We start from the raw sequence: 27,582 nt of genomic DNA, 5'->3' as shown, positions 1-27,582 counted from the left end.
GAAGACTGTGGGTGGGCGCTAGACGCGACATTGAACTCCACCTCAGGAAGAGGCCCCAGAAGCCCCGCCCAGGTCCAGGCGCGTTCTTCTGGCCCAGGGGCCGCCCCGGGCCGCGGCGGTCACGTGACCCGAAATGTGACGTAGGAGGAAGGAGACGCCATTAGAGGGAGGTGGAAAAGGAACGCTCTTCGCCCTTCCTCCGGTTCCTGACGTGGTGGCTGGGGCTCCTCATTCTCGGACTTGCTCTCGGCTCTTCCAGGCCTCCCTCTGAGGAGGGAGTGGAGACGGCGCTCGGGGTCCACAGGGCCGGTGTGGAGTGGGCTGCGCCGGCCTCTGCTGCGAAGGTTCTGTCTAGGCTGTGGACAGCTCGGCGCGGCTCTAGGGCTCGGGCGGCGGGGAAGCGACGGGATGGCTGCGGCCGGCGGCGGCGGGGCGGCGGCTGGTCGAGCCTACTCGTTCAAGGTGGTGCTGCTGGGGGAAGGCTGCGTGGGGAAGACGTCGCTGGTGTTGCGCTACTGCGAGAACAAGTTCAACGACAAGCACATCACCACTCTGCAGGTGCGGATTCGGGGCGGGCGGAGGTAGAGGCGGCGGCCGGCAGTCCCCGTAGCTGGAGGTGGCGCCTCGGCGGCCCCGGCTCCTCGGGGCTGTGAGGACTTTGCTGCCCTGGCCCCTGGAGCTGAGCTCGAAATCTCTGGCCTGTCACCGCCGCCTTAGGATTGCCTTTGCTGTACTCGCCTTGGGGACGCACAGGGTCAGGGCAGCTTGTAGGCATGAGGGCAGGCTATTGGGAGGGGAGTGGAAGGGCCCTGAAAAGTCCCCAGTGTCCCCGTGGTGATTGCGCACGTTGTGGAGTCCCCACTGGTGGGCTGGATTTTCCCCTTTGATGCGCTTCCGCTTGGGCCCTAGGTGCCTTCACCCTTCAGTCACTGAGTATCAGCCCTTTTTCTTTCTTTCGGAATTAGGAATTTATCCGCGGATTTGATTTTGCAAACTAGGTGATTTGTAACTTAAGCGCTTACTCATGACTAAGTGTTTATACGAGTTCCATTTTGTCCTGCTTTTTTCTCAAGTAAGGTTCTGATTGGCAAGACATTCGTCTCTGGAGGGTTTTTGAAATGACCGCTTGCTCAGGTGGATTACGCAGTTAGTTTCATAGTTGCCTGCGCGGGTCTGACTTGTGGGTCACTCATATTCTGCGAGGTAAGTCGACCCACATGGAAACGTCATGTAAATACTTGCCGACAATTGGTCTCCAAAGTAAAGGTTAGTTGCTGATGGCTATTTATTTCCTGTACCTGTAACATAGGGCCGGCTTTCATTTGCAGTTACATTGTAGTTAGAAAAGTGTTAAAATGCAATCGTTAATTGGGAGTGAACTCAGGCATTTGAGGGAGTTGTAATTCCCCCTTCCCCCATTAGTTCACACCTGCTAGAAGAAAAATCCTGCTATTCCAACTTGATTAATTTAGTAAGAGGCAGTAGAATCTGTTGGACATTTAAGCCTGACTCTGTAGGTTCAAATCTTACCTCCATCATTTAACTAGCTGTTTGACCTTGGGCAAGTTACTTAACCACTCTCTGCTTGAGTTTCTTTGTTAAAATGGGACAGATAATAGTACCTAGTTGATAGGACAGTTGTCAGGACAAATATATATGAAAGCACTTAAGACTTGGCCCCAGTGTAAGTTTTCTGTCTTTATTGTTACTACACTAAATGTACAATAGATCTTAGTTAGTGACTGTGTAGTGTGCAAGAACGGGGACACTGTTTTGTAGAATGCCCAATCCCCTAATTGTTGTGACATTTGTTGTTTGGTGCTATTATTAAACTGCGTCTAGAATTCAGGAAGATGCTCAGGTTCTGATTCCATGTTCTATTTTTACTCCTCCTGTGTAAAGCCTAATATCTCAAAACTAAATGTCAGGAAACTGCATTTTTTTAATTAAATGCTTGTAAAAGAGCACGTATAAAATTTTAATGGTTTATAGTCACTAGTGAAAGCCTTGTGTTTTAGATCAAGGAAATTCGTAGGATAAATACCTATGATGATTTGGAGGTTTACAAATTTAAAGAGCCCTGGTGGCGCAGAGGTTAAAGCGATCCACTGCTAACGGAAAGGTCAGTGGTTTGAAACCACCAGCAGCTCCTTGGGAGAAAGATGTGGCAGTCTGCTTCCGTAAGGATTTACAGCCTCAGACCCCTATGGGGTCTCTATGAGTTGGAATCAATGCGATGGCAGTGGGTTTTAGTCATTGTGGAATGTCACTAGTGAGAGCCTATATTTTGGACCAAGGAAATTTGTAGGATAAATACCTGTGGTCATTTGGATATTTACAAGTTTATTTAGGTAAAGTAATAATGGCTAACATCTAGTGAGTTGTTATTGCACTAAATAAGTCTTACAACAGCCTATGAGGTGGATAGTTTTATTAGCCCCACTTTACAGGTGAGGAAACAGATTTGCTGGTGATCATAATGCCACAAGTCAAGATGCTTTAAGTGGTCCGAGCTCAGATTTGAATCCAGGCGTGATTTTACATCTTGAGCAATTAATTCACAGTCTCTGGATACTGGTAAACAATCCATTTAGCATTTTTCGTTGTGCTACAGATTTAAGATAAAAAAGAAAACCATCATAATTTAGTTAAAAAAATTTTTTAATGATAATTTAGCCCTTCAGCCTAAAAATTACGCTTTCATTGGAACTTAAATATCTTGGAAGCTAAAAGCACACTAAAGGATTTTAAACATTTGAGAGAAGCCACTGCAGTCTCCCTGAGAGGGTGAAGTTATGATAGATCTCCAGTATCAAAAGCAAGCAGTCCTAATCATAATATTCGTATAACTCATCACAAACAGTGTCTGGCTTATATTACAGAATACAGGATTTTGTAGCACTCTAATGTATGGAAACAGTACTATATCTAAGTTCTTTCTCTTATATATTAGTTCATCTCGTTTTTCCTAACTTTTTTTTCCCCAGAGAAATTTGATAAGTCAACCTTGTATGTTTTTAATTTCCAAATGGAGGGGAGATCTGTTTGTATAACGTGTATCAGAAGATACAGTCTTGTCAACAAAACTATGCACCTTTGTAAAATACACTATGTTTTTCAAAGTACACTCTCAGCATTTGTATTTCAGAGAATCTTATGACTGGCAGTAACCTGAGCTAGTTTATGGTTAACTACTTTAGTCTTTTAGTATTCCAGTCAAATGATTGTCCACTTTTGTGTGAACATCTTGGAGTGAGATGAACTGATACAGAAAGTGGAAAACTCACTATGTCCTGATGTGGCCCATTTCATTTTTAGACAGGTCTAATTTCAAATAAGTGTTTCCACGTGTAAAGCCAAAATGTGTTTTCCTGTAGTTTCTAGTACTAGTTCTGCCTTCTTAATCTTGTTCTCACATGACATCTCTTATGATAGTTGGAGATAGCTATCGTATCCACTTGAGTCTTGCCTTGGGTAAACAGCTCTGGTTCCTTTAACTGAACCTCTTATGACATTATTTTAAATCATTTCATCATTTTGATATGTGTTTTCTTAAAGTTTGATGCACTGATTGCACTGATGCGCTGAAATGATTCCAGGTGTGGTTTGAATGAGAGAAATGTAGGCTGTCATCTCTGTTGAGAATTCTTTTCTAATGATGAGGTTAGAAAAGATTCTATGAGCTTTTGGGGCAGCTGTCGCATCTATTAATACTGGGCTTGCTGTGAATTAAAACATCTTAGTCTTAATTTCTGGAAAAAAAAAAAAGATATCCCTCAAATTCTGTGATTGTACAGTTTTTTTTTTAAATCCCTGATTTTTTTGACCTGGTTTTGCTAAATTTGCTCCAACAGTTAAGCCTGTTAATGTCCTTTTAAATCTTGATTCTGTAATCCAGGAAACATTGGTTGAGCTCCTTTGAATCAGACACTGGGATGAGTTCTGGGCATGCAAAGAGGAATAAGGCGTGATCCCTACTGTCTAGATGAGCTACCCATTTTAACTTTGTCACCTCGAAATTTGATGAAAATTACTGCAGTGTTCTCATCAGGTTATTAACAAAGACATTAAAAGAAACAGAAGAGGGCCAGGTACAGAGCTTTGCAGCAAGTCTCCAGTGATGCATGACCAAACCAAATCAAACCACTGCCATCAAGTCAATTCTAACTCATAGTGACCCTCTGGGACAGGGTAGAACTTCCCCACAGGGTTTCCAAAGCTTTAAATCTTTATGGAAGCAGACGGCTGGCTACATCTTTCTCCCTTGGAGCAGCTGTTGGGTTTGAACCATGAACCTTTTGGTTAGCAGCCGAACGCTTTAACTACTGTGCCACCAGGGCTTCTGATGCATGACTAAACAAATAAACAAAAAGCCCAATGCCGTCGAGTCAATTCCTACTCATAGCAACCCTATAGGACAGAGTAGAACTGCCCCTTAGAGTTTCCAAGGAGCGCCTGGCAGATTCGAACTGCCGACCCTTTGGTTAGCCGCCTTAGCACTTAACCTCTATGCCACCAGGCATGCATAACTAGAGGTGCATTAATCCTTAGCAGTGCAGAATCTTAGGATGGGGCTTTTTCAGACTACACATGGGCCGCAGCCCATCCCCTCTTCTTTCCCCTTGAGTGAGAAACACAGTCGTTAATAGGGGAGCAGAAAACTATTTAAGACCGACTGCTATGAGCCACTGGACACAGATCTTTTAATGAAAGCGCTTATTCCAGCATTACAAATGTCCTGACTTTTTTAGCCCTAGCCACATCAGTCTTGCCCACAGGGGATATCATGAGATGTTTTGTCAAATGCTTGCAGCAGACAAGATATACTTGTTATGTTTACTAAGTACCCAGATCTATGAAGAGGCCATATGATGTTATGGAAAGAGAAAGAACTTTGAAGTTAGACTTTAATTTGAATTCTGACTCCCACTTCATACATATTGTGATTTTGGCAGGTTATTTTAATGTAGTAAATTGGATTCTTATTTATAAGATGGTGTTACCTCCAATGAATAAAGACCGAAGAAGAATCGATACCTTTGAATTACGGTGTTGGAGAAGAATATTGAATATACCATAGACTGTCAGAAGAATGAACAAATCTGTCTTGGAAGAAGTACTACCAGAATGCTCATTAGAAGCAAGGATGGAAGACTTCGTCTCATATACTTTGGATGTGTTATCAAGAGGGACCAGTCCCTGGAGAAGGACATCATGCTTGGTAAAGTACAGGGTCAGTGAAAAAGAGGAAGACCTTTAACGAGATGGATTGGCACAGTGACTGCAGCAGTGGGCTCAAGCATAACAATAATTGTGAGGATGGTGCAAGACCGGGCAGTGTTTTGTTCTGTTGTACATAGGATCTCTGTGAGTCAGAAGCAACTTGATGGCACCTAAGAAACAACAACCACCTGCCTTATAGAACTGTTATGTGGATTGGATAGAGAACCATCATATGCAAAGCGCCTAGCACAGCACCTGGCATGTGTGTGTTTAATAAATGTTTGCTGTTGGCTGAATATTTGGTGCTTAATTTGTTTGTTTTGTGGTAACTCAGTCAAAAAAGGTAATGAGATTAATTTCAAATGGATTATTTTGAGAACCTATATGGTCTCCAAGAGAGCACTACATTAAAAAATTGGTGGTATTTGCCATGATTTGATGTTTCAGTACTATTTCCTTTTCCCAGAGGTCCTCATAGGTTAGTTGTAGTTTTGGAGTAATCTTGTAGGTAAGCTCTCTGAGAACTCAGTATCCTTTACCTGGTCTGCGGAAACCTGAACTCATATAGAGCATCCAAGCCCTCTTGTTTGATTTCCTCCCGATTTGAGGCTTTGATAAACTTGACAGACAAGAAAGACAACTGGAGCAAGGGAGTTTCTGCTTTTCTTTGATGTTTATTAAGGCAATAGTACTGAACCTAAGCAATTAAATTCAAGAAACGTTTCAAACCTGTTATATATCAAGCATTGCGCTAGCTGAGGGATTTGAAGATGTGCAAAGTCTTTCTCTTGCCTTCAGGGAGCTTTTAGCGAAGGCTAACAGTTTAGTAGGGGCACCGGACTCTAATTTTTTCGTTTCAAACATTACTTGAAGGGAGGTAGCTCTCGTTGTTCATAATTTATTCTGACATTACATTAGCCATCAATTAGCCATCTTGCCTTTATTGTTAAATGATTGTGCCATTTTGGTTGTATCTACCTCTTGTCTTTTGTGTGCCCTCTTTATATCTGCTCCTGTATCATCAATTCTTTCATTTCCCCCTTTTTTTTCCTTATTAAATCGCATCTTGAGATTATGTGCTCAGGTTTAAGTGCCTTCTCACCCTTTGACTACACTATGTAGAAGGTAATATTGTTCATAGTCAGAAAACGTATAGTCATCTTTCCTTTTAGAGTTCTGTTAGTGGAATTCCACCTGTCTGCCTCCTGAGGTCTAGGATAGGTGCATGCCATTTGACTAGCAAAGCAGTGCTGTTAGGTTGCTGGAGTAGGTAGTATCCTGATGGTTTGGCAAATGAGGAACCTAAAACTTAGATTAAATTTCTGAGGTCACACAAATAGTAATGGTGTAGAACTTTATCTTAAGCTAAGTCTACTGCCCTTTTTTTTTTTTAATCTTCCTGAGGAAAACCTGGCATTCAGGTCCTAGGAGTTGGTTTTACAGTTTGTATCATAGTCTCTGGCCTGGAAATCTTGGTTTCCTTGTTAGTAAGCTTAATATTTTAAAAATCTGAAATAACTTCTAAGTAGCTCTGAAAGCCACATCAGTGTTGATTCAGGCAATTCATTATAATATCTTTATAAAATAGAATAGGTGATGTCTTTTTCTTCCCTCAGTATTTTACTACATATATGTGGACTGTAGAGGGTTGGGTGATTTGGTTTTTTAAGACAGGTTTTCTGAATTGTGGCTATGAATCTTTAATATATTAGCATTTCATATTTTACTGCCATTTTCTGCTTTGTGCTCCCAGCAACTCCTTACCATACCGTACAGATTGCTGTCAAGTCGATTCCGACTCATGGAGGCCCCATGTATGTCAGTGTAGAGCTGTGCTCCATGAGGTTTTCAGTGGCTGATTTTTTGGAAGTAAATTGTTAGTCAGGCCTTTCTTCTGAGGCATCTCTGGGTGGATTTAAACTTTCAATCTTCTGGTTAGCACCGAAGTATGTGAACCGTTTGTACCACTCAGGGACTCTGAGCTACTCCTTAGAAGTGATTTCAGCTGTCCTTTCAAAAGTTTTTCACTTGACTCTAAGCTGATTATTAACCCTCTTTTTTAGTACCTAAAGTTAAATACAGAAGTACTGAAGCACCAACTTAGTTTTCTGATAGCTAATTTTTATTGCCTTGTTACAGAGAACTAATTTTTATAAATTATCTGCCTGAATCCTCTGGTGTCTTTAAGCCTAGAAATGGTAATAGATACTTTAAATACTTAAGCCTGAAATAGTTTTAGTGACTCTTGCAAAAATATTTTGACTATTATACACATACTCACATATACCCCTACCTATTATTGAAAGTCTGTTGAACTTAGTAGATATTAGATGAAGACAGAGAATTATTTGAATTGTTCACAATTTAGTTACTATGTTGTTTTCAACAAGTTCCTTACAGTTACACAATGCTACTTTAGATATTTTGTTTTGCCAATAGTCCGTAAACACAGTAAGTGATCCTGCTAAGAACCAAAAAAATGATTAAAAAGACTTTTATTTGGCAGATATAATTTGTTCCTATTATTTCTCTCTCTCTCTTTTTTTAAGTCATCTGATATGATTTGAGATAAGATGTTTGGTAAAAAAGCATCAGGTGCAAATGACAAATGAGGTTATTATTGTTATTATTATTTTTTTAATACTCAAAGTATGGAAGATGAAATGATTTGGATTAGAAGGGGTGATGGTGCTGTATCTCAGTTTATGCCAGTAGGGTGGGAAATGTACCATTACCTTGTTCCTCCTTACTTTGAGAATGTTTTGGGAGATAAGTTGGTGTCCAGGAACTCTTAGCGTCTAAGTGGAGAAGTCCTAGGTTAGGAAATGTGTGTGTATGTCCTAGAAGAGGCAGCCGTGGGAAAAGGCGCTGTGAAGTCAGACAGGCTTCCACCCACTGCACTGACTGAGCTGTCTGACCTTGGGTGAGTCCCTGTATTTCTTTAAGTCGCAGGTTCACAACTGTAAAATGAGGCTAATTACCCATTTCACGGAGTTGTAAAGATTAAGTGAGAAAGCCCTAAACACAGTGCTTGACACATAATATGTACTATTTTTTCTTCCTATGTTCCCAGAGCCTTTGCATTGATAGGGTTTAATGCCATTTTCCCCCTCCCCTTTCTAGATTGGGAGTTTTTCACAGGGATGCCAGGGATTTTTTAATCTATTGGAAATGTGTGCAAATTGTTTTTGGTATATGCATATGAGCAGTTTTCTTTGGAGTCAGTGGTTTCATAGCTTTCATCAGATTCTGAAAGAAGTCCGTAATCACCCTCCCCCCCACCCCCATCGTACTGCCACATAGCCACTGAGTAAGAGTATTATAAACTGAAATGATATCTCAGTAGTCTGGCCAAATTAAGTATGCCTCATAAAGGTGATTAAAGTAAAGATAAATTTCAGCCATTTGGCTGCTGCTATCTTGATATTACATAAAGTCTTTCAGTTCTATTCTCAAATATAGTAATATTTCTTAAACAGAAGGTATTTGTTCTTTAAGATATTTATAACATATTAAAAATTTAAGATATATATAAAATGAGATGATTTATATTACAGAAGGAATCTTTCCATAGGGTCAGGCATAAGTTTTTCATTATTGGGAGGGGGGATATTAACTAGGGATCCTTTGATAGTGTGTATTGCTAGTGTTTTCAGATATTTGAGTTGAAATAATTTAGTGTGTAAGGAAATTTATAGGAGCACATCTCTTACGTAAATTGAGTTATGCCTTCATTGATCTACCTAGGCACGTGGTGTAGTCATGTTTATCTGCAATAACAATATTTGGGTGCTTCCTGTGGCAGGGACCTTATGGCTCTCTGCCCTTTACTGGAGGAGAAGTAATAGACCTCAGTCTGGAAGGTACTATAGTTTGGCTGTTATCAGTTACATCTGGAACCAGACTGCCTGGATTCTAAGTCTCGTTCCATTACTTCCTGTGTGATGTTGGGCAAGATACTTAACTGCCTGTGTCTCAGTTTTCACGCCTATAATATTGGAGTAATTATATCTGCCTCACGGGTGTTAGAAGAATTAAATGATAAGCTCTTAGAACACTGTCTGGTTCATTGTAAGCACTATGAAAGTGTTAAATATATAAAAGTATGGAATCCAGTTGAATAGAAGAGTTTTACCCATGAAAAGATAACTCACTGTACAAGTTAAGGTATGCTATATATTACAAGATTAGTTTCCTTAAAATTCTTCAGGATAGAGAAATTCAGTGTGGATTTCGTGGGTAGTATAAGAAAACTTAAAAGGTTCAAGAAGAAGAGGTCATGCACTGGACTTGGGTAGGTGGAGTTCAGAGAGAGAAAAAAAGAATGGGGCTAGTTAGAGGGGAATTTTATGAACAGACAGAATTAGAGGGAATGTGAATCAACCATATAAGTTGGAGAGTAAGTAGAAAAATAGTAGAAATTATTTTAGGAAGATAGATGTGACCAAATTGTGGAGGTCCTTGGATACAAAGGTTTTAAGACTTTTTAGGTTAGGGCTCTCCAGTTTTTACTCCCTTAAAGAAAAGCTTATGAATATTTTGTAAAAAGTGCCTGGCAGAAAGTAAGCTGCAAAAATTGTTAGCTGGGATTAGCAGTAGTGATAGAATAATGGCTGTGTAGTGGTTCACTGTGTGGATGAGCCATGTGTGTATTTTTTTAACTAATTTCCTATTAATGGACATGTAGGTTATTTACATTTATTTTTGTTATAGTCTACACTGTGTTGAGTAACCTTTCAGTAAAATTATTTTGTATGTTCATGGTTCCTTAGGAGAGACTTTCTTTATACTATGCCTTAAATTCGTGGGAGGGTGGTGGCAAGTTTCAGAGGGGATAGTAGAAAGGAAATAAAGGAGCTTTACCAGCTGTAATGCATTTCCCTCTGTTGAGAAATCCCCACAAAACTCTATGACAAAAAGTTTATTATACTGGTAGCTGCCACTAGGGATAGAGTGTAAAAAGATGGTTAAATGATAGTTTAAGAATGAAAACTTATTAGGGAACCCATCTATGAGTTTATGTATATATATATATATATATATATTTTTTTTTTCTCTTAGTCAGGGAGACTTTGTTAAGATAATCTGGCATGCGGGGCAGGGGCAGAGCAGAGTGTGAAGGAAGACCAGAGGTTTTTACATTATGGCATAATATGAGATGGGTGGTAGTAGAGCCCCAGAGGAAATAGGGAGATACGGAATGGCAAGGGAGGAAAAAACTTAATAATTCTGATTTTAAACCTCAGTGACTTGAAGGATATGATCAAAGTACTGAAGTCAGAATGGGAAGCCAATGTTGGAGAGATCAGTTCAGTTTTAAATATGTCTGAAAGAAGACAGACATCAAAATTGGCCTATCCGTTAAGTATTTGGATAGGATTCAGATTTTGAGCTTCGTCTGCATAGCATTGATACTGAAATTATGAAAATGCTTGAGGTAAAATAAATTACACAGCTACTAAGTGGCAAAGTTGAGATTCAATTCCAGGTCTGTCTCCTCCAAAGTTCATATCCTTAGCCCATATGTTACATGAGTGAGAGAAGTCCTTATTTGCGTTTATTATTACTTATATTTGGTCTTCTTATTTTCCAAGTTGTTTCTTTTGCTATATATTTTTTTACCCTTTCCTGTATAGTTTTTTGTTTCATTGCATATTGAGTAGTATATCTTGGGCCTTGAAGGTAGACTTCCCTGATTTGGTCTCAGCTCTGCCATTTTTATCTATCTGTAGACTCTAGTTAATCACCCAATCCAGTGACTTTTTCTTTGTTGTAATTTTCCTTGGTGTGCTGATAGCAAAAAGGCCTTTCTGAAATCTAGGTTCCTGCTACTTCAGCAGTAACTCACTAGCCTAACTTTTTATCTGTCTTCCTTCTCTGTACTTTCTGCTAATGTTGTTGTTAGGTGCCATTGACTTGTAGTGACCCAGTGTGACAGTAGAACTGTCCCCATAGAGTTTTCTAGGCTGTAATCTTTACAGAGCAGATCACCAAGTCTTTTTTCCCATGGAGCCGCTGAGTAGGTTCGAACTACCAACCTTTGGGTTAGCAGCCAAATGCTTAATCATTGCATCACCAGGACTCCTTTTTCTGCTAATAGATAACACCCAAATGTATCTATATACATCTCTGAACTCTGCTCTCTATTTCTTTTTAAGTATGTCAGCTCACTCTCTGGATTCTGAGAACATTTTCTTTTCATTAATTCTTGATTCTCTTCTTTCTTCATGGTCTTAGTTGTGGCCCGTTTTTGTTTTTCTCTCTAATTTTGTAATAGCCTTCTGTCTCCCAGGACTAGTCCTATCCTTTATTGTCTAATCTCCACTCCTATCCCAGAGTTCTCTCCTAAAATACAAATCTTTTATTTCCCTGCTCCTTAAAACCCTTCATTATTCTCGATTGTCAACAGTACTGTTTCTTAACAGCTGTTCCTTAGGATGCAATAGATATTTCTCCAGGGAAAAAGAGACTGTGGTCAAATGAGTTTGAGAAATGCTGGGATAGATGCAGTTAGCCAGCTTCCATGTATTAATGTGCATGTCAATCTACAAAGGGGACACAGGACAATATGCAGCATTTGGCAAATATACCTGACTGTACAGTTTTTTTTTTTCTTGGTATATGTTTAATGTTTCAAGACATATTTGTTAAGAACCATAAGCTAAAGTCTCTGCTTCTAGACATGGAATTCTAGGACCTTTTTTGATTCAGCGTTTGCTCATTTTTGCGGACTCGTCTCTGGTCCTGACCTTACCAACTTGGAGTTCCCTGTATGGTAGAAGGCGTGGGATCCTGTGTCGGCTTCTGTGGCTTCACCCATCTGACCTGCCACAAAAGGAGCCATCACCACCTTCTCTTTGAAGGTTCCTTAGACTCACCCAGGCAGGCTTTGCGTTTCCTTTTTCAGCACTCTCCTTAGAATATACTTGGCAAGACTCTTCATTTTAGCATTTATCACACGGTATTGAATTTTTTAAAAAAAATTTTAGAATTTAGAAACCTGGAATTATGTCCTTTCATATCTGTGCTATCAGTACCTGTGACAATTATTAAATACTGTATATGTTAAATAATTGAATTATTAAATAATTGCAGAAACATTTTGAATTATATTGGCATTCATATGGTTAAATAAACCACCAATAAACATTACTTATATATCTTAAGATTAGACTCTATAGTCAGTAGGTAAGGTGGCATCAAATTAAATGCTCTAAGAAAAATTTTGTTCTGTATATATAGGGGAAAAACTAATAAAAAGTACTTAATTACATTTTTCTGTGTATTTTTATGATTTGAGTTCATGAACTAAAATATCTTTTTCTTAGATAAGAATGTCAATAATTTGTCTTCACTGAAAATGTTTGGTCATTAATAAAAACTCAGTGATCACTTTTTCTCCCAGATAGCTTGAGTTTCACATTGGTGTGATTATTCATATATAGTTGTCAAGATTAGAAACATTATTTTATATGAAACATTGTTTAACATATCTTTCTTTTTTCTTAGGCATCTTTCTTAACAAAGAAGTTAAATATTGGTGGAAAAAGAGTAAACCTTGCCATATGGGTAAGTTAATCTTTTCAACTTTATGTGTGAAGGTTTCTGCCTGTTCTTTGTACTCTAATAACTTAATTGGCTTGGAGAATAGGAATTTTAATTTTTGGATTTTATTTTGTTGTGGTCGTTATTGTTAACTGAAGGTTAGCCAAAAATTTTGTTTGTTCTTTTGTTTTGGTGGGGGTTGGGGGTAAAAAACCCATTTTTTTCTAAAATCTGGTTAAGAATTATATGTTGAAAAGAATTTAATATTTGAATATTGGTATCATAACTTTTCATCTGGGAAGGGTCAAGTCAAAGGGCTTCCACTTCAGATAGAAGACGAAGTGGGCCAACAGCCTGCCTGTCCTTATCCCCCTCATCTTCAGGGAATCTGGGTTTAGGGCAGGGCCTATTCCATGGTAGCTGGCTTATAGTGCGGCCATTCTGCTTCTCTGGCATCTGAACTGGTTTTTCAGTGGGGCTGGGGAGATTGCTGAGGAGGAATTGGGTTGGGAGGGGAAAAATGACATTTGTAAAACAGTAAAGCATTAAATATTGGGCTATAATTTGGCTCTTAAAATTTTTTTGTACCTTGTTTTTTTTAATAGGAGTTTTCTGTGACTCCATGCCCCACTTCCCAATTAGACATAAGTTCACCATAGTTGAAATATACCCAATGTATATTTTTTCTTCTGATCTAATAAGTGTTTGTTGCTTTATTTAGGATACAGCAGGTCAAGAGAGATTTCATGCATTGGGTCCAATTTACTACCGAGATTCAAATGGAGCTATTTTAGTTTATGACATAACAGATGAAGATTCTTTTCAGAAGGTATTCTATTTACTTATGGGTAGATGACTTAATCAGAAGAACAGCACTGATTTTTCCAGTCTCCATTAGCATACCTTGTTCATGTGATTAGTCTTGGTTTTAAAGGTAAAGTATATAGTTTATACATAAATGGTGACCATTCATATTTTAAAATTCATATTACAGTTAATACACACTTTTTCAGAAATTAGGAAAAGTGAAATTATCATATTTAGGAATAGAGCTTCAGAAAAATATAGGGACTTTTTTCCTCCCCATTAAAGAAAAATCATAAATATTTCTTTGTTATACACCCGCTGGGCACCTGAAAACTTCGTGTGGTTGCACAGGCTCTCTTACTGTGAAGAGGAAAAGGGAGGAACTGAATCAAGTTTAAGCTCTTTCTCCTCCTTAAAAATCCTGGAGACTGTAATAAAATTTTACAGGAACAGGCTGGGTATTGTTTGTCTTAAAGCTCCTCTATTTCTTTCACCTATCTTCCAAGTACACTTCAAATACAGGACTTGTAAAGTGGAGATCAAAAATGAGTTGCCGGTAAACTTATCTCTGAATTCTCCTCACAGTCAGGATGGGTTACTTATTTGACCTTTTCTCCTAAAATCCCTCTTTGAATAAATTAGTCAGGGATGTATAACTAAAGAGGGTAATTTCCAAGGCAAAAGCTTTTCTAACCTTGAGTTATGGTTTGTTCATGCTGCAATTGATTGCCTTTCTAGTTTGTTTGTTTTTCCAGTTGAATCTGGTGGAGCAGACATACAAGTTAGTCCTTGGATTATTATTGATGAGTAGAAAAACTTAGTACAAGGAGTAGAAAAATGAAACAAGTAGCTTGCAGATCTAATGATCTTTAAAATTATTTTGGAGCTGTTGTTTGGTGCTATTTGTGATTCCTTCCTGACTTTATGCATGAAAAGAAATGGTTTATTTTATTAAGAGGATGAGTCTTTTAGGTTGAAAAGTTACTTACTGCTATATAACAAATTCCCCAAAACTTGCTGCATTAAAACAACAATCTATTATTTCTCACTATTCTATGGGCTGACTGGGCAGTTTCTCTGCTTCATGTGGTCTCAGTGGGGTCACTCATGCAGCTACAAGTAAACTGAGAGCTTGGCTGTGGCTGGACCATCTAAGAAGGCCTAGTTCTCATCCATGTGGCCTCACATCCATGGGTTTCTCATTCTCCAGGGATTCTTTCCACATTTGCTCTCATTATTCTGTATTCCAGCCCAGGCTTCTTACATGACAGCTAGATCCCAAGAGTGAAAGCAGAAGCTGCTTCTTAGGCTTAGGTCTAGAACTGCACAGGATCGTTTCTGCCACATTCTCTTGGTCAGAATAGATTACAAGGCTAGCTCAGATTCAGGAGTGGTAAAGAATTTGTGGCCATCTTTAAATCACCACGGAATGTATGGGTATAATGAATAGGTAGGATCTAATTAGAGATGCATAACAAATTTTTAAAAACTTGGTTAGATTAGTAAATTGGTATTATATGTACAGAGAGTAGAGTAATAACATCATAGGATTTGGGCTTATTTCTTTTGAGGTAATGAGGATATACAGTTTATACCAGTACCACCAACTAAGATGGTACTTAAATGGTTTGCTGAGAACTTCGTATATAAATGTGAGTGAAACAAAAAGATGAGGCTGCACTAGAAAATTTGGTTCATTGCTGTTAGAAAGACAAAACGGTTATATTGATTACCTTTGCTTTTATAAGGATTTATAAGGATTCCTCTGCATTCTTGCAGAGCATAGGAGTGTGAAACTGTCACATTCGTACCGTAGAACCAGATGCCCAGTAAGTGCTTACCACAGATGCAGTGTAGTGTTGTATTTATAGATGCATGTGTATTTTTTTTAGGAAGGTGTGTAAATTCTTTCTGATTTGATTACATAGAGATTAAATTCTATTATAAAAAATGAAAAGTGTCAGAGTTCTTTATCCTGGAATTTTATTATAATCACAATATTTAAAGTCATTAGTCAAAAAATTGATTTACCTAATTCTAGTTTATTCCAGCTCTACCTTCTGCTATGCTTGAGCCATAGTGGGAATTAGTTTGTTACTGGAGATACTGTATACCAGTGGTTCTCAACCAGGGTTGATTTTGCTTGCCAGGGGACAATGTCTGGAGACATTTTCGGTTTTCACTATTGGAGAAGTGGTACTGGCTGCTAGTGGATAGAGGCCAGGGATGTTGCTAAACATCATACATCACATACATAGGACAGCCCCCAAAACAAAGAACTTATCTGACCCAAAATGTCAGTGATGTTACAGTTGAGCAACCCTGTTATATGCTCAATGATGAAAATTTATTTGCCACACTTTTTATTTTGGTGCCCATAAACATTTTTTTTTTAAGTGTGTAACACAGACGCTCCTAGACCTGCTATTTAGGAACAAATTATGGTTCAAAAGGCTGCTTTAAGCCATGTATTATTCCTAAGTCCAAAGTGTCTTTTCCAAGTGTCTGCAGAGGCCGGAGTTGATAAGATTTTGCTCTGGTGAATAGATTTACTTGGATCTCTGGAAGATTTATGAAAAATTTTAATTAGAGGTGCTTCTGTGTGTATCCACATATAGATGTATGGAAAAATACTCATATTGTGTGTGTGTGTGTGGTTTACAACATAAGCTGGTAATAAATGATTCTACAGTGAATTATTCCATGTAGTAACTAAATATATGGCTGTGGGATAAAATTCTGAAATTTTCTGACAGTGTTGAGTTTTGGGGTGTTGTTAATGGTAGTTGCTGTAACAGGATTTGTTTTCATATCTGCTTTTTTGTATACACAGGTAAAAAACTGGGTCAAAGAATTACGGAAAATGTTGGGAAATGAAATCTGTTTATGTATAGTTGGTAAGCATCATTACTTTTTAAAAATATGTCATTTGTTTCCTTAATATTTTCCTAAAGAAATAGTAAACAAGTAGTTCTCATTTTAATGTTATATGAGAAAGGAAAAATTGCAGCATTTAATATTTAATATTTTAGAATACTTCAGGATTTGAATGTTATCTTCCAGGAGATTCAAAGTCGGTACTTAAAGGGTTGCCCTGGAGAGCAAGGGAGAAGCTAAAAATATGAGGCTTCAAGTCCTTCAGCCTTGCTTCAATTAGACCTTTACTTTTTTACCATAAGATTTTGCTTAGAAATAAACAGCACAGGAACTATATTTAAATTAAATTCAGTGACTTAAGCCAGTTTTCTTGTTTTATATATTTGACTATACATATTTTTGAGTCAAAGACAAATTTTACTCCAAGGATACAATTAGATCATGATGCTAAGGTGGAGAACACTCTTTTTTTTTTTATAAGTTTTATTGTGCTTTAAGCGAAAGTTTACAAATCAAGTCAGTCTCTCACACAAAAACCCATATACACCTTACTGCATACTCCCAATTGCTCTCCCCCCAGTGAGACAGCCCACTCTCTCCCTCCACTCTCTCTTTTCGTGTCCATTTCACCAGTTTCTAACCCCCTCTACCCTCTCATTTTCCCTCCAGCCAGAAGATGCCAACATAGTCTCAAGTGTCCACCCGATCCAAAAAGCTCACTCCTCACCAGCATCCCTTTCCAACCCATTGAACTTATTACCTCAAGTCCAATCCCTGTCTGAGGAGTTGGCTTTGGGAATGGTTTCTGTCCTGGGCCAACAGAAGGCCTGGGGGCCATGACCACTGGACCCTTCCAGTCTCAGTCAGACCATTAAGCCTGGTCTTTTTATGAGAATTTGGGGTCTACATCCTAATGTTTTCCTGCTCCCTCAGGGGTTCTCTGTTGCGTTCCCTGTCAGGGCAGTCATCGGTTGTAGCTGGGCACCATCTAGTTCTTCTGGTGTCAGGATGATGTAGTCTCTGGTTCATGTGGCCCTTTCTGTCTCTTGGGTTTGTAATTACCTTGTGTCCTTGGTGTTCTTCATTCTAGGTGGAGAATATTCTTAATGGGAGGAATAAAGGAACTCTAGAACTCATTTTTGAAATTTCTGGTTCCTTTTGTCTTTAGATTATTATTTTTATGACATAAAAATTATTGAGTAGGAAAAGTATACCATATGCTATGCTGTTTACTCATTACACATTATTTCGTGTAATCCTCATAATCCTATGAGGACTTTATAGAGGAAGCTAAACTGACGCTTGTAAATACTTAATAACTTGCCCAATATCAGCCAGCTCTCAGAGATGGAAGCTGAATTGGAGTCAGTCTCTGTCCCTCTGCTTAAGCTGTTAACCTTTATGATGTATAACCACATTCCGTTTTCTTTCTTCCTTTTTAAATGGCTGGTGTAATAGCAATGGCTTGGAAGAAACCAGAGTAGTTTTAGTGGAGGGCGGACAAATTTGTGGAAATGAAAGAAAAGAATGGTCAGCTTGGGAAAATTCTGAGAACTTTTTTTTTAAACTTAAGTTTACTTTTCTGGTGTCTTGTCATCCTTAGATTGGTAAATGTAACAGTCACAGATCGGGCTACAAGTCTTGGGTGAAAAGGCCAAGAAGGTGAATGATTTGGCCTGCTTCTCTCTATATTTTTTTTTTTTCTTAGTCTAGATGCTATATGTTAGACTAGATGGTGAGAGTAATTTCTGGGGTAGGAGATTACATTGAAGTTTGGGGCCAAAACTTCAGCTAGTCATTAGTAAGTTTTGCCTGGCTTTGTCTGGTATATTGGACTTGCTGGGAGGAGTGTGACCATAGTAGGTGAATGACTGAAGATTTGATTATTTGGGATTCTGGCCATCTCTCAGAAGAGAGATGAGAAACGACTAATATATGCTTGAGAAAGTTGAAGAAGCCTGTTACTTGACCAAGGTCACAAAGTAACATTAATAAAAAATTAGCTGAGTTACCTGAGTTCAACAGATCATTCATTTAAACTTCATATTCTTTATTTTCATATTACAAGAAAGTTTAGAAATGTTGGATCTAGTAGCTTATTACCTCAAGTACAGTCAAATAGTCTTCATTTAATTTTATTTAAATTAATAATTATTAGTTTATTAATGATTAATATGGAGTATAAAAAGCTCTCTCTGCCTCTTTTTTTTCCTGTTGGCAAGTGTGACATGAAATTTTGTTGGAATTCAGAGTAGGAAGATATTTGGAAGCCCACTTAGTCCCTTGTTCTCAAAATTGGCTTATCATCAGGATAACCTGGGAAACTTTAGAAAGAACAGTCTCCCAGGCCTCATCCCAGACATTCTGAATCAGAACCTCTGTGGATGGGATTAGGAATTAATTAGTTTTCTCTTTCAACCCACCTTCTTTTCTTCCACAGATATTTTTGAGTGGCTCCTTTGTGCCAGGCTCTGTGCTGTAATACTGATTTAGCCTCTCCATACACAGGTGTCGGGAACAACTTACTAGTTTCATGTGATGCCACAGTCTCATGTAGATAGTCATGTTACTGTTGCATGAAGGCTTTTGGTGATGACTCAATCCTCTTTTCAGAAAGGCAGCTACGTTTTTACTAATTTTGATGTGTTTTTCTCACATTTAGGCTGAAATCAAACTCCATGTGACCTTTACTTAGAACTTTTTATGTAAGCTGTATATGTAAAAAAGTACACAAATCTTAGCTGCAAAATACATTTTCACAAAATGAAGTTCCACACATGCTTCTTTCTCATCCCAGCACCGTCTTAGCTGTACTGCAGTATTGAAACAAGTGTGAGCCTTAATCCCTTAGCTGTTTTCAAAGGATATGAAAGCTAAAAAGATTTTGAGTTTTGGAAAGACATTCACTAACAGATTAAGTTTAAAATAATACTTGTTATGAAAACAGTTAATTCTTTTGATAATAACCTACCAACTTATTAAAATAGTTTAAAATACTGTTAAATAATAAAGCAGTATCTGAATAACTTCTCCCAAGTGTTCATTTGAGGCAGTAAGGTGATTGTCTACTTTCCCTATCCTTATTCTTTTTATAGGTTTGGTGATTCTAGTGGAATTTGGGGAAACCCTGGTGGTGTAGTGGTAAAGTGCTATCTATGGCTGCTAACCAAAAGGTCGGCAGTTCGAATCCACCAGGTGCTTCTTGGAAACTCTGTGGGGCGGTTCTACTCTGTCCTATAGGGTCCTTACAAGTCGGAATTGACTCGATGGCAGCGGGTTTGTTTTTTTTTTAAGTGGAATTTGGAACAAGAGGTATTAGAGATCTAAAAAAAAAAAACACTTTTAGTTAATTTGAGCAAAAGCCTCCTTGCCATCTAAAGGGGGACAATTCTGTTTACCTCTTTAGAGTGAAAGAATCTTGTGCCTCTGTTTGCTTGAGCCACCGGCCACTAGGTGGTGCGTTTTGCATTCTTGTAGCACAAAACAAAGAACTTGGCTATAATATTTAGCAAATTAAAGTTTTACTGACCAAAAAAAAAGTGTAGGACATCAGAACTAATATGGCACTTCTTGCAGAGGTAGACAGATAACCCTTCAAAGAAGGAAGAAATCATTACTGAATTCATTGGTACCAGTTGAGCTTTAGTGTATACAGCCTACTTCCCTTCCTTGCAACCTGAGGCTCTGGGTTTCAGATAGTTCCTGTGCCTGCTAGCAATTAGATGCTTAAATTATTTCAGGTCTTTCATGGGACGCCTGGGCTTGAACATTTCATTCTAGGTATTGCATTGTTTATTGAATCCTTCAATGTTCGGGAAATATTGATATCTGAAATTGTCTTTTAGACTTTTTAACGCCCCAAGAAAAAGTAACCTCATTTATAGTGTTTCCTTTTTTCCTCCTAGAAATCTTAATAGAAAAAATGAAAATATTTTTTTAAGTGGCCTTCTTTAGGATATTTTCCCCATTCCTATCTGTTATTTCTAATACCTTTCATAACCTGTATTTTTAACCAACTCAGCTTAACTTCTATCTGCTATGCAGTAAGGATTCAGCATTTTATAGTTCCTTCATTTTTGTCTCTTGGCTTTTTTTAATCTATAAATTTAATTGATGAACTAAATATACCTGTCTGACCAGTATCAAGATAAAGAAACATTATTATAGCACCTGAAATCTTCCTCATTGTTCTGCTGGCTTTTTGTAGTCTCAGTTTGGTGCCATTGTTTAGGGAAAGTTAAACTTGTTTTCAGCAATTTTCAATGTCCATGATAATACACATCTTAAGTTGTCTAGTGTCTTTTCAGCAAAAAAAGTGTCTTTTCCCATCATGGTGATGGAGTGCTTAAAAATCCATACATTTTAATTCTTATTTTAACCAGTTTATATCAGCTAGGAAAACAAAGTACTCTTAGGAACCAAGATGCTAACCTAGTATATTTTCGTAACCTGTAAGACAAACCTTCCATAATTATTTACTGTCTCTAGGTTGATGGGAGCCCTGGTGGTGCAGTGGTTAAGAACTACTGCTGCTAACCAAAAGGTTAGCAGTTTGAATCTACCAGCTCTCCTTGGAAACCCTATGGGGCAGTTCTCTGTCGTATATGGTTGCAGTGAGTCAGGATCAACTCAAGAGCAATGGGTTTTTAAGTTGATTGAGGACTATAGAAAATTCTTTTTTTACCATTTGCACTTGGCTAAGAATCACAGATTTATCCACTAGTTTTCCTGTGAAGTCTTAGTTCATCGTGTACCCTAAATCAAAGAAGAGTGCTCCTCTCTTTGGAAAAGTTGTTTCCTTTGACAGAGGGCGTACCTTTCAGGAGAGAGACGATTGAACCCTTTGAAGGAAGATAAGGCATTTATCTTGACAGCCATGATCAACCCACACAGGATTAACTTTACAGTTATAGGATATTTAGAAGTCACATTGGGGATTTGTATCATTTTTACAGGTGATCAAAATGGCCATTATATATTATGAGTTGGCTTAATTTTATTTTTCATTATAAAAATCAAACAGCATTAAAGATTGATTTTTTTTTTTTTACCCCAATTAGGTAATAAAATAGATTTGGAAAGGGAGAGACATGTTTCCATCCAAGAAGCAGAATCGTAAGTGTTACGCCCCCATCACTCACTGGTAGACGTTGGGATCTTCCTTGTTATACATCGTGCTTTACCATTTAGGTAGTCTCAAACCTCTTAATGTAGACTGATCTGTTGGATTCAGGAAAGCATGTTTACCTTGGTAATTTCTGAGCTTTTGGCATTATTTTAAAGACTTTCCACTCTTTCCTGTTTTATTTCAGTAAAAAAAAAAAACACAAGAGTGATGTAAAAGAAAGCCATCATGATCAAATAGGTAGTGAGTCACAAAAACTTCTAAAGTGTTTGGGCTCCAAACTAATCTATAAAAATTTCAAATCTTGTTAGATTTGTACTCTTACGTAAAATTTGATTCAATGTATAGAAATATGTTACACAACTGTCTAATCTTATTTCTCTGAACATTGCTACTGTAAAATATTTAAACCGCAGTCATGACAAAAACATGAAAAAACTTACATCAGTCACTAAAGTTACCTTTTTGTTTTAGGTATGCAGAATCTGTAGGAGCAAAACATTATCACACTTCAGCCAAACAGAACAAAGGAATCGAAGAACTCTTTCTTGACCTTTGTAAAAGTAGGTATTTTTAGGTTTAATGTGTTTTAAAAATGTTGGTAGTATTCCTAAAGTGGTGTTTTACCAACCTCTGTTAATGACCACATTGAAAACTTTTCATGTTTATTGGTGCTATTATTTACTTAATATTTTTTCTTTACATTAATTCACTTTTTAAAGCTTAAATATCTATGTTAGCCATGTTTCAAGCAGTAATTAATGGCATTGAAATCGTGTGTATATTCACTAAATGCATTAAAATAAATGCATCACTGTCGAAAGTAAAAATGGAGGTGGTGGGATATATAAAGACAAATTTAAGAAATATCACAACCTGTTGCAGTGAATGTGCCTTATCTGGATCTTGATTTGACAAACGAGAAAAAGAACATTTATAAAACAATTAGGAATTATGAACACTTGATTTTAAGAAACTATTGTTTATTTTTTAGGTGTGATTATGGTATTGTAATTATGCTTAAACAAAGAGTTTTTATCTTTTATAGAAACATATTAAAATAATTTACAAATAAAATTATATGTATTTGGGATTTACTTGAAAATAACGACGGGAATATATGGGGCTATGGAGCCCTGGTGGTGCAGTGGTTAAGAGCTTGGCTGCTAACACAAAGGTCAGCGGTTTGAATCTACCAACGACTCCTTAGAAACCCTATGGTGCAGCTCCACTCTGTCCTGTGGGGTTGCTATGAGTTGGAATGGCAGCAACGGGTTTAGGTTTTCTTTTTTTATAGAGTCCCTCGGTGGCACAAATGGTTAAGTGCTTGACTACTGGCCTAAAGTTTGGTGGTTTGAACCTACCCAGAGGCGCCTCAGAAACCCTGGTGGTATAGTGGTTAAGAACTGTGGCTGCTCACCAAGAAGCTGGCAGTTCAGATCCACCAGGCGCTCCTAGGAAATTCTATGGGGCAGCTCTAGTCTATCCTATAAGGTCGCTATGAGTCGGAATCAACTTGATGGCAACTGTTTGGTTTTTAGAGGCACCTTGGAAGACAGGCCTGGTGGTCTGCTTCTGAAGGGTCACAGCCTTGAAAACTCTGTGGAGCAGTTCTACTCTGCACATATGGACTTGCCATGAGCTGGAATTGACTGGACAGAAACTAACAGCAACATAGATGAAATTGGGTGATAGACATGTGGGTTTTCATTATGCTATTCTTTCCACTTCTATACATGTTTGAAATTTTCCATGTTAAAAAGTTTTTTAAAAAGAGAAAGGACATTAACTTTGTTTTTTTCTTTCTTTCCTTTTTTTTTTTTTTTTTACATACAACCTGAAAGTTACCTCTCATATCACCAACAGAATGCATACTATATTTAGGGAAACTCTAGTGTATGGAATAATGGATTAAAATGGCTTTGTCACATTATAATCATTGAATTTATAGACTTCAGATACTTCTGAGAATTTGATGAAACACTGGTTTTCTGTCCTGAAAAATGTACATGTACACAAACTTTTAGGTAAATTTCAGGAGTTTTATGAATCCCTGAGGATCATTCTATATCAGTGTTTCTCAAAGTCAGGTCCCTGACCAGCAGCAGCATCATCACTTGAGAACATGTTAGAAATGCAAATTCTTGGACCCTACCCCAAACTTCTACTGGATCAGAATTTCTGGGGGCTGGTACCCAGAATCTGTTTTAACAGACCCTCCATATGATTCTGATGCACCCTAAATTTTGAGAACCACTGCTATAGATTGGTGCTTTTCAAACCTTAATGTGGGCATATACATTACTTGGAGATCTTGTTTAAAGTACATGTTTTGATTTAGTAGATCCAGTCTGGGCCTGAGATTTTCATTTCTGGCAAGCTCCCAGGTAGTCATGATGCAGGTCCTTGGACCATACTTTAAGTAGCATGACTCTCAATTGGTGGTTTACAATTGTTATAAATCTCACATCTTCATAAAAAAAAAAAAATTGAGTACTCCCATTTAAAAATTATATGCCACGTACAAGTATTAGTATACTTTATACATTATAAAACATAACATAAAAATAGAAATTTTGAAAAGTTAAGGAAAAATAAGTAGAAATAGAATTTGTAATATTTTCTTATTTCGTCTCAGTGGATTGCCTTCTACACCTCAATTTGAAAACCATTGTTGGAGACAGTCTCTGGACCCAAAATTTAAGAACTCTTGTTTTGTTTTAAGGGCTCCTTCAGTTACTTCCTTATCAGATAGGTACTTTGCAAATATTTTTTGTCTGTCTATGTATTGTATTTTCATTTTTCTGAACAGTATGTCTGAAAAAGCAGAAGTTTTAAATTTTGGTGAGGTCCATTTTATCAAATTTTCTTTTATGATTTATGTTTTTGTGTCTTATCTGAGAAATCTTTGCCTAACCCAAAGTCACAAAATTTTTTTTCCTATGTTTTCTTCTATGAATCTTACGTTTTAGGTGTTACGTTTAGGTCTGTAATTCATTTCTGGTTGATTTTTGTGTGTGGTTTGAGGTATGGGTTGAGGTTTATGTTTGACATATACTGTTTCTTGAAAAGATGATCCTTTTTCCATTAAATAACCTTGGCATGTGTATCAAAAATCAAGCCACTATATACATGGGTTTATTTCTGGACTCTGTTTCCTGTTCCATTGATCTCTGTGTGTCTCCCACCACCAATATCAAAATCTTGACTAATGCAGTTTTATACTAAGTTTTTAAATCAGATAGATTCCTCCAGCTTTGTTTTTTCTTTCTCATCCAAAACTCGTTCTTTTCTAATAGCATTTTCTTGAGAGTGTTAACATTTCTAGTAGAAGAATAAATCCTGTACCTTAAAATCTGTTCTGCTTACAATGATTTGAACTTAGACATGTTTCAAAGTATGTTTGGAAAATCTTAAGGATAATACTTGTACATTGTCCTTTGTTCATAGCAAAAAATTTTCTTCTGTATTGATGTCACTGTGATCATACCATTGGACAAATACACTTGCTGCATGATACTAATTTTTTAAAAGCTTTCAGGTAAAGCTATTTAGTGACCTGACAAAACCTTTACTACATTTAGTTTCCTTGTTGGTTGAAAGTCAGAAATATCTATCATACTTTTTATACTGAAATTATAGATACAGAAAATTCAAAGATTACAGCTCTAATAATTTCTGCTTTTTCTCTTTCTTAGGGATGATAGAAACAGCACAAGTGGACGAGAGAGCAAAAGGGAATGGCTCCAGTCAGCCAGGAACCACAAGGCGAGGCGTACAGATTATCGACGATGAGCCTCAAGCCCAGAGCGGTGGCGGAGGGTGCTGTTCTTCTGGATAACTGTTCACACATGAGAAATTGAAACACACACCACACACACACACCACACACACACACACACACCACACACACACACACACACACACTGTGGATCATTGCCCTCAACATGAAGACTGCCATATTCCAAGTCATGTTATTTTACCAATGGAGTTACAGAATTAACAGTATTTTAAATTACGTTTATAACACTGCAGAGACCTTAAGTGCTAAACTTAGTGAAAATTTGTGACCAGAGAATTGGCATTTTCTACAAATGTTAACAAAGCAATTACCGATGGCCTTTTTACATATTTTTTTCTTTAATGAGGAATAATATGCATGTAGAAAAGACCTACTTAAAGGCTTCATTTATATTCTTTTAAATCAGATCTTTATTTAATAACTTATATATGTTGTTGGAATGATATACATTTTTGCAGCCCTTTGTATTTTGTGGTAGTTTGAATTGTATCACTTCTGAACAGCAAACTTTTTGTTTTTGTTTTTTTAATTAGCAGATACCTGAAGTACTATTTTTGCAGGGTTTGCACAGGCCCCTAACTGTCTACTACTTTGATATAATCTATATACATCCTTTATGCTGAGCTGGTAAAATACATTGTAAATTACATATTAAATATTTTATCTGCTTTTACAAGCGCAAGGTGCAAAAATATATACACTAGTCTCATTGATGACTGTAAAGTGAATTAACATTTGGTGATAATGCCTAAGCTTTTTCACTCTATCTGATACAAAGATCATAGCTCCCCTTCACTTTTGTCTTAACTTGAAAGTGGGCGTGTTTAAATTTTCACACACACTTTACTTGAACTACTGCTGTTGTCACATTTTTTTGCCTCTGTAAGTCCATCTGATTATTGAACAGCAGCATTTGCCTTTGGGTTTGTGTTTTTTATTTTGTTTTTTGGTAAGAGATGACACCTGCCAATTTTGTTTTAGGGTGGTTACTTTAGAAGTATTTGAGTGGAGCATGCTGAGTTTCACATCTGCAATGGCTTTAGTTTTCTCTTCGGCTTTATATGAAATGGGTTCACTGGTGTGAGAGAAAGAGCTCCTACATAGAAGCCACTCACCAAGGCTCATTCGTACAGCATGCTAGTGATAGTGTATGCTCCTGAGGCAGCACTTTTAGATTCTTTTGTGAGCAAATTGTATTTGTTCATTGCTTGCCAGAGATGGACGCAGAAAGTTTCGTTTCATTTTATAAGAGCTATCCTTCTGTGTTTTTGTGAAGGGAAATATTTCATGTAATGCAGTTATAGCAAACACTGGAAAGATTTACTATAAAATTATATTCTTGTATACTTTGTAAATTAGTCCCTCATTAGGTTTTTTTCAAGCATAGAACTGAACTTAAATTTGTTAATTTTAATAGAATTAGGCACTGCTCACAGAAGGAACACAGATTGTGGAAACTAACATAAATTGTTCTTGTTCTAATATATATATTTTTCCATTCTGTCATGCTTGGAAAACTAGTAAATGTTATGTCTAAGATAAAGTGGAATGGTCCATGGATTTACTTCTTACAAGAAGCAGTAGTATGCAATAAAGCTGTTAGCATGAGCAATTAAGAGGGTATAAGGTTAAAGTTAATGAAAAAGTACTATCATATTTTTAAATAATAGCTTCAACATTCTCAAATAGGTTAAAATTTGAATGAATTGACACCCTGATGCTATGATGTTAGAATTTTGACTTAAAAATATTAAGTGTTCTGTGACCCTTCATTTTACCTTCTTTAATTATTTTCCTTGCCAAACAACACACTGATTTCTCTGTTCTGTGTGTTTGAGGAAGGTGAGTGGAGGAAGAGTCAGGAGATAAGTTGAAATTGCCTCTTTATGGGATGACTGTATGGTTACGTGTCTCGTAAAGTCCACGATATGTTCTGTGTAATAGGACGTTATGCAATCTGGACGCTGTGTGAACACCAAATTGTATACACGTAGTCCCCGGGTTATGTACTCAGCCTCACCCACTGTTTCACTACCCTGAGGAGCGAGAGCAGCCCAGGCCCCGCAGCCCTCGGTGCTGCCTGTTCCTGAGCTGTGTTCACCAGATACAGGCAGCCAGCCTTGCCGGGTATGCACTTGGTGGCCGGGCTTTGCACACCTTGCACCTCCAGGTGCAGGGCGGGGACCAGGTGGTGTGCGGGTGC

At 37.6% G+C, this 27,582-nt stretch overlaps 1 protein-coding gene across 1 annotated transcript; it reads left to right on the top strand.

Annotated features, from left to right (window-relative positions):
• Window positions 1–132: 132 nt before the first annotated feature.
• Window positions 133–26,995, top strand: RAB21 (RAB21, member RAS oncogene family). Its single transcript, XM_003405208.4, has 7 exons — window positions 133–558; window positions 12,733–12,792; window positions 13,490–13,597; window positions 16,409–16,472; window positions 21,513–21,567; window positions 22,052–22,140; window positions 25,276–26,995. Exons 1-7 carry the CDS (start codon window positions 409–411, stop codon window positions 25,416–25,418), a joined length of 669 nt encoding a protein of 222 aa, XP_003405256.1. The 5' UTR covers window positions 133–408; the 3' UTR covers window positions 25,419–26,995.
• The last annotated feature ends 587 nt before the right edge of the window (window positions 26,996–27,582 follow it).

The sequence above is a fragment of the Loxodonta africana genome, chromosome 4, assembly GCF_030014295.1.
Source record: "Loxodonta africana isolate mLoxAfr1 chromosome 4, mLoxAfr1.hap2, whole genome shotgun sequence".
Lineage (NCBI taxonomy): Eukaryota > Metazoa > Chordata > Mammalia > Proboscidea > Elephantidae > Loxodonta > Loxodonta africana.
This window is presented reverse-complemented; position numbering and strand designations above follow the sequence as displayed.